The sequence below is a fragment of the Rousettus aegyptiacus genome, unplaced genomic scaffold, assembly GCF_014176215.1.
Source record: "Rousettus aegyptiacus isolate mRouAeg1 unplaced genomic scaffold, mRouAeg1.p scaffold_m13_p_11, whole genome shotgun sequence".
Lineage (NCBI taxonomy): Eukaryota > Metazoa > Chordata > Mammalia > Chiroptera > Pteropodidae > Rousettus > Rousettus aegyptiacus.
The window spans coordinates 19,137-27,171 of NW_023416286.1; the positions used below are offsets into that span (position 1 = coordinate 19,137).

The following is an 8,035-nucleotide window of genomic DNA, read 5'->3' on the forward strand; positions in this document are numbered from 1 at the left end:
GCCTGAAGTCAAACCCGTGTTTCCCACTCGGCAGCTCTTTGTGCCCCTCCTCCCGGCCCCCGCCCGCAGACGCGGGGCCCCCCTCCAGCCCCCTCTCCCGCTCCCTGGCCCTTAGGGCATCGCGCTGCAGTCTCCGTGGCCACCATCCAGGCACCGGGCGACGAGGCAGCCCCCTGCCCTCTTCCCTGCATTTCCCCGACAGCGGTCTGTAAAGTCTGTGCCCGGCACTGTCGTCCTCCCGGGGGGGACCAGCGGCCACCCTGCAGCCCTCCTTCCTACGGGACACACTCACTCCAGTCTCCCAGCACAGCCTCACCCCACAGCCACGAAAGCCATGCACTCATATGTATATGCACACGCAGGTGCATGCAGACACCCATGTAAAAATACACACTCACCCATACACATCCATGTATAGAAATGCACAAGACACAGTACATGCATGCATGTGTAAGCACGCATGCACACAGGCCACACACGTGCACCCAGCACATGCACATTCACATGCACTCGCACATGTACCCACATGTACATGCGTGCACTCACACGCCTGCAGAGCTCTGTGGCAGAGCCCACGAGGGAAGCGGCAGGACAGCCACCCAATGACACCGCGTCCCAACCCCGTGCACAGCTGCCCCTGTGGGTGGGGGGCCTGCAGCCCACCTGTGCTACCTGCGTATCAACGGCGCTGTTTCCTCACAGGCTAGCGGTCTGCAGCGATGGGCGACTGGAGCCTCCTGGGGAGACTCCTGGACGCTGCGCAGGAGCACTCCACGGTCACGGGCAAGGTCTGGCTGACCGTGCTGTTCATCTTCCGAATCCTGGTGCTGGGAGCCGGGGTGGAGTCGGTGTGGGGCGACGAGCAGTCCGGCTTCACCTGCAACACCCTGCAGCCCGGCTGTGAGAACGTGTGCTACGACAAGGCCTTCCCCATCTCTCAAACCCGCTTCTGGGTGCTCCAGATCATCTTCGTGTCCACGCCCACCCTCATCTACCTGGGCCACGTGCTGCACATCGTGCGCACGGAACAGAAGAGGAAAGAGCGGGACGCGGAGCAGCCGAACGGGGACGGCGACCGCGGCCAGAGGGACAGGCCCCCGGTGCGGGACGACCGGGGCAAGGTCCGCATCGCCGGGGCGCTGCTCCGGACCTACGTCTTCACCACCGTCTTCAAGATGCTGTTCGAGGTGGGCTTCATCACCGGCCAGTACTTCCTGTACGGCTTTCAGCTGAACCCAAACTATGTGTGTGAGGAGCGGCCCTGCCCCAACACCGTGGACTGCTTCATCTCCAGGCCCACGGAGAAGACCATCTTCATCATCTTCATGCTGGCCGTGGCCTGCCTGTCGCTCTTTCTCAACGTGCTGGAGATCTATCACCTGGGCTGGAAGAAGTTTCAACAGGGCATGTCCCAACACTATAGCTTAGACGCCCCTGAATTAAGGATGGAGCCCACAAAGCCCGGGAGTGTGAGCCCCCCTTCCCACTAGGCCCCAGCCGTCAGTACTGTGGGGCCCCTGCCTTGCTACACCCGCTCAGGCACCGACCGCAGCCCTTCCCAGGACCCCTCCTCCAGCAGCAGACCTCACTGTCACAGCCCCGTCCAGAGCACAGGCAAAGGGCCACCCGGACAAATCCCATGCCAGCAGAACTGGGCCTCCCAGGAGGCGGAGCAGCAGCTCTCAGTGAGGAAGGCCACCTGCCAGTGTCCCCGTCTTCCTCCTTGACCCCTCCGGGCAGCCCTGGCCACCCCCCCCAGGAGCCTGTCTGGGTGGAGAATGCGGACGGATGGGGACGCCCCAGCTTGGGAGAGAGCAGAGAGGAAGCGAGGGGGTGTCAGGCCCTGTGTCTTTGTGCGGCGCTTCGCACCTGAGTGCAGCGGGGAGAACGTGGCGCTTTCCGCAGGGGAAGAGGGGTGAGGGGCCTGCGGCACCTCCAGGTCGAAGCCGCCTCCTGTCGCCCCAAACGCCAGCGGCACAGACGCGGCGGCGCCCGGGGCCGGGGCGCTGCGAATAAACCTCTGCGCGGTTCCCACGGTCCACCACGGAGCCTGGCCGCGGCTCTCCGTCACCCACACGGGCCTGCGAGACGGCAGCGAGCCTGTAATGGCGTTTGGTTCTTACATTTGGAAATTGGGTTAATTTCTCCGACATCAGGAAGAGGCCTGCAGAGATTCCTCATACACGATCACGGAGAATCAGAACTGTGAATCCCACTCAAACATCCTTTAAAAAAATTAACCTTATGAAATTAAGTGGTTTTTCGGTTTAGCTCCCTGCCCCCCCCCATATTAACACTAATTCTTTAGTAATCTTGAATAAAATCCTTTTTGTGAAATTTTTTTTCTCGGAAACTTTTTCTTCTCTTATTTATAACATTAATTTATGGATCCTCAACAAAATAAATTTTTACAGAGAGTATTACAAGATTTCAAAGGGTAAATGCGTGGAGACACTGTAAGTAATTTTGAAATAGAGCACATAAAAATTAAGGTCAGAAAATGTAATATAATGTAATGTAACTTTGCATCACATCTCAAAGCTCAGGCTTACTCACTCTTAGATTTCTTGTTGCCCAGAGGACTATTTTCCCTTGGCATTATAATGTGTTCACAAAACTTTTTTTGGTGAGTTTGGATTTTTAATAGCTCTAAAACCAGTGAACCTGTGGTGACAGAAAGAAATCTAACTATGGGAGGCGAACACACAGTGTAAGCATATATATGTCTTGCCGTCAAAGTGTACAGCTGAAACTTATGGGATCTCATTAACCAATGTCATCACACACACGATAAATAATTAATTAAAATAAATAAGTAAATAAGTAAAAAATATAAAAGCAACGAATTCCTCTAGCAGTATATTTGAAGATGTTTGGCACATAAATGTTAAGTCACGATATTTATTAAAAAATTAGGGAAACTTTATTTCATGTTGTAACAGTATCTTTTCTAGACTAAATTGTAACCGAAAATAGTCATTTTCTAAGTGATAAAAAGTACCCTTAAATTTAAGTTGCTGGTTTTGTAGTCGATTAATTGTTTTCATTGATAGAATCCATGACTGGGGTTTTCGAAATAGCAATTTTATTGTTTTAGCTATAATGAGCCAACACCCCTTTTGCCTACACACGACGCTTGAGAAGGTGCCGCGGTGGCTGTTGTGTCTTTTCTCGGGTGCTCACGAACTGAAATAGCCTTCTGGGGTTCTCCTAGAAGTGCCCTCTCTTGGTGTGTGTTCTCCTGAGGAAATAATGTTGAAAATGTTCTGCTGTCTGCCTGCTCGAGTCCCACTCGGTCTCCGCACCTGCCCTGGCCTCTAATTCTTTAGCAATTCTGAATAAAAGACATCTTGCCTCCTGCGAGGCTGGGGTTTCCTGCTCCCGGGGAGACCGTCCTGTTTCTAGTTAGAACTGCATCCTGAATCCCTGCTTTTATGACAGCCTAAGATGCGCATATGCCAACAGAGTCTAAGAACAAGGTGGTCCCCCGTGGACCGAGTTTTCCTAGACTTGTCCGTTCATTCATTCATTCCGTTTGCGAAGCCTTTATTGTGTGGCTCCCTGCGCCAGGCATTGCGGGAGACACTTGGGGATAGACTGGAGATTATTCACAGAGGTTCAGCCCTTGACAAGGGCTCAGCTGTCCTTTCCTGAGGCTGAGGGAAGGCCCAGGCGTGAGGATAGGTGTCTCTTCCCAGCCAAAGGGTGTAGACGTGGGGTTCAGTGCCCGCCCCTGCTTTCACTTGGAACACCCCATCTCTGCAGTGAGCCTGAACCTCTGTCACCCCAGCAACACATGGCACTCTGGCCCTGGCCCAGCCTGCCTCTCTCCAATGCAGAGCACCCTCTGTTGGTGACCGACACCCAGTGCCCTGTTCCCCGGGCTGGGGCACCTCCCTGCACAGGTCACCTTTGCTGCTCATCTTACCCTGAGTTCAGTCCACCCGCCTGCCCATCTACCCACCCATCCGCCCATTCATTTATCCATTCATCCACCCACCTATTTACCCAACCACTCGCCCATCTGCCCACCCAGCAGCTACTCACTCTCGAGTGCTCTGGGGGTTTAGGTATAAAAATGCACAAGGTGAATGTTCCGATTTCTCAGAGATTGCGAATTTAACTCCCTTCCCTTGAATAGGATCCCTACTGGTGGGCGGCTTGGGAGTGGGTGCCCTCTGGGTCTCATAATCTCTTGCATCCCCCACCATACCCCCACCCTCGCCCTGGACCTTCTCCCTCCCCCCTCCATGGGGACCACTGGCAATGGGCATGACCGAGAAGGGGCGAAGCCTGTCAGAACCTTCTGCCACCTCCCCTCCCGCCAAACAAGAGCCCGAACGCCCTGGCCCTGGTCTCCCTCTCGGCCACTGTTCACCTGGCGACCTGACCAGCTGTGAACACGGAAGGGCTCAGCCCTCCTCCGCCATCCTCCGAGCCTGACTCCACGGTCCGACTCCATTGACCTGAGCTGTCTGTTCCTTTCACTTGCTGGGTCATTTGATTACAACGTTGATCAAAAACATCCAAACCTAGAGAAAAAACGTATGTGTTAACTCGAGTCAAAGTTTGACGACATGCCCTGAGGCACGGCCTCAGCGGGCTGAGGAAAGGCTCTGCAGAAGGCGTCCTGCACTGGTCTCTGTGCATTCGGAATCGATGGAGAGAAACCCGTGGGGGGTAGAGGAAGGGGGCAGGGGAGCGCAGAGCAGGGACATCGGGATCAGATAAAAAGCAAAATGGGGGGCCGAACGGTTCCACCGGTGGGTGCAGCAGGGTTAAGGCGGCATTTACGGCAGACAGACAGGCGCAGGCGAGGAGGCACAGGAGCAGCTCCGCGTGCAGCGCTTCTGCCCCGAGGGGTTTCGAAGATTCCTCTGACATTTCAAAGGCATGTGACCCTATTTGCAGAAAAGGGTAGAGAGGGCTCACTTAAGGCAAAGAGTGACCTTTTGCTAAAGAAGCCATAGGCCAGGCGGCGAGCCGCCCACCATGGCCTGTCCAGCTAGGGGGTTAAGATCAGACCACGCCGCGTGGTCAGGCGCAGTCGCCGGGCTTGTCAGGCACCGAGTAGCCTCCTGAGCCCCCAGGTTTGCCAGGTAGCGCCTTCTTTGGTCACAGATGTCTCTCCCTCGGCGTCTGCACGCTGCCAGAGAACTGACAGGTGGCTGTGTTTCCCACGGCTGGTCTTCAGAAGGGACGGCTGAATGAACACGCGCACGAACGTGCGGATGGATGCGCGGCTTCAGGGTGGTCCCGCCCCGCTACAGAAATCGAGCCGCTCTGGGTCCTCAGCTAGCCGGGCGCACGGGAGCGAGCGGTGGGCAGACCCGGCCTTCCGCACGGCCGGGACGTCCAGCCGCGCGTTGGGGCGACTCGAGGGAAAGGCGAGCGGTTCCACCTGCTGCTCCCGCGCCCCGGAAATCCGCCCACTCGGTGTTCCCGCCCTGGGCTGGTCCCCAAGCCATGTCCACCGAAACGCCAGTCACCGCGGGGGAGCTCGGGCTGCGTGAGCCGCACTGGGAGGCCGCGCGGAGAATGAGGCCCGGGCGGGAAGGACAGACGTGCGAGGCGTCCTCAGCTGCACAGCTTCCCGGCCCAGGAAGGCCATTCGGTGTCCCCAAGGAACGAGGACACAAAAAGCGGCAGGAGGGACCTCTGCGGAGCCAGAAGGAGCCATGAGCGCAGAGACCAGGGGTGGCATCGGAGGACACCCCTCGGAAAGCCTGCGCCGCTGGGGAGTCGCCGCTAGCGAGCGTTGCGGAATGACCCCGCCGCGCGCGCGCAGCAAGGGGCCGATTTCCAGCTGAGAACACAGGGTCTTGAAGAGGTTCAGTGATTTTCCCAAGACCTCACACCTAGCGCGTGTGCGAGCCAAGAGCTGAGCCCGTGCCAGTCTGTCGCCCAAGCCCCGTCCACTGTGTCCCCCGCCTCGCGGCAGGAACCAGCTGACACTGTGCTTTTGCAAGACCCCAGGTCCAGCCTGCCCAAAAGGAAAAGAAGAGTCAGGTGATTTGGGGCCGGACCGGACGTGGGACGGATTCTGAAACCCAGTGTGGGGCCATGAGTGTGGAGAGTGGTCCCCGCGGGTGACCTGGGGCCATTCGGAGGAGCCTCCCGCTCGCTTGCGCCTCAGGATGCAGCAATGGAGAAGGGGACTCGGCCCCCGCCTCTGAGAGCAGCGGGTCCCCCAGGACCGGAGGGGAGCACCGGCTCTTCAGGAGAACGTCTCTCCTCAGCGTGAAATCCTGGAAGCGCCGCCAACCCTGGAGTTTCACCGCGGGTGCCCAGGGGCTGAGGAGGGCGACGGGTGCTCCTGCTGCCGCGGCTGACCGCGCCGCTGTCCCCGCCGCGGCTGGTTAAGGGCTCAGGGACCTGCCCGTCTGTCCGAGAGCAGCTTCTCGGGGGGCCTCTCGTCTCCCGAGAACCGGGTGGGGTTTCGAGGGCGGGCTGGTGACGGCCTGAAGCAGAAGCTGCCACGGCTTTTGCGCGCGGGCCCCGAGGTCGCCTCTTAACCGGCACTGCAAGGATCGGAACAGCTCACCTTCCCCTGACCGCGGCGTTCGGTTAAGGCTGGAGGTTCCACCTGCTCGTCGCCTTGCGTCAGGACGCTCTGCACGCTGCTTGCCTCAGGTTGATTTTTAAATAAAATCCATCCGTTTCCCTTTAAATCAGCACACACCCTTCCAGACAATTGTGTTTGCTCTTCCTTTGGGGTTCAAATGTCAGCTACTTGCTGCTAAATTGAACAAGGAATGTACAATGAATAAATGACAGTGCGTTTCTGACCATAGTTGAAGTAAAACTTATTCACAAACAGGAGGAAACAATGGTTTGTGCCCAGAGCATTGTGCAACACAGGTGACCCCCAAAGCCTAACAGAAATGACACCAGGCTTTCATAGGCTGGGGGTTGGTTCAACTGAAAACAATTCGGAACCATCCCGAGTACCATAAAATGCGGAGGGTCCCAGGCCGCACATTCCTGGGATCTAGCCAAAAACCCGGGGGCACAGTGCATTCCTCAGGGGAGCAGATCTAGTGCATCAGAAGCCGGTCGGGTTCAGGTGTAGGTTGTGTTGGAAAAAGTGACACTTCTACTGGAGTGTTTTTTTTTTTTCTTCCATTGCAACCATAAAATTAAGGAATGTGGCTTTGCCGAAGCCGTAAGGAACTGGTTAGTTTCAATATCCAGAGGCATGACATTTATTCACACTGACGCAACCATTCTTACTCCTCGTGCAGGTTTAAGGAAACTGGACTATTTAAACTGCTATTAGACCCAAAGAGCTACTTTTAATAAAGACTTTACTAGCAAACACTGGATCCGCGTAAAAGTCGGCTGTCCAGTAAACACCGAAGCACAGAAAGGCCTCAGGGCCACCGAGGTCAGGGAGAGAAAGCAGGCGCAGGGTGCCGCAGACAGCACCATGAGCCTCGCAGAGAGGCTGCCGCCCCGACACTCCTGAGACCGTCACTTGTAAAATTCTTAATCTTTTAGCAGGAAATGAAATGGGACGGCTCTGGCAGAGTTAATCCTTTTAGTAAACCTCCTTAAGTGTCCTTCCCTCCTTTCTTTGGAAAAAGGCCCCCTCCCTCAAATCCTGATAATTGTCTTGGCAACTCAGATCCTCTGACTACTGATAAGGGTCATCAGCCCATTGTTAAGCAGAAATGGTGGCAAGCCAGGCAGGGCCCTCAGAGTCTGAGAGGTGGGAGGCGGGGACTTTAAGCCAAAGGTCTTTTTACGTTTTAAGAATTGTATTAATCAACCCTGTTTTCCTTCGCTCACTTAATAGGCACATCAATAGTAGAAATTAATAGATGTATGATTTAAATAATGAGTTTGTATCTTGTCCTGGTGGAGGGCCTGAGGTGGCACTTCAGCAGAAAACCCAAGACCCCACCCTGACCGAGGCAGAAAGGGAAAGAGCTCCACGAAACCTCTGTAGGCAGGGACTATGGCCATTCTCAGCAGGAAGCAGATATGGAAGAAGAGACCTCCTGTCCCTCAACTAATAACAAGGGGGTTCATG

The 8,035-nt window shown here is 55.8% G+C and overlaps 1 protein-coding gene across 1 annotated transcript; it reads left to right on the top strand.

The window, feature by feature from the left end:
• Window positions 1–712: 712 nt before the first annotated feature.
• LOC107497733 (gap junction alpha-3 protein-like) lies at window positions 713–1,490 on the top strand. The gene has a single exon (XM_016119915.2). It carries the CDS (start codon window positions 720–722, stop codon window positions 1,488–1,490), a length of 771 nt encoding a protein of 256 aa, XP_015975401.2. The 5' UTR covers window positions 713–719.
• Window positions 1,491–8,035: the final 6,545 nt, after the last annotated feature.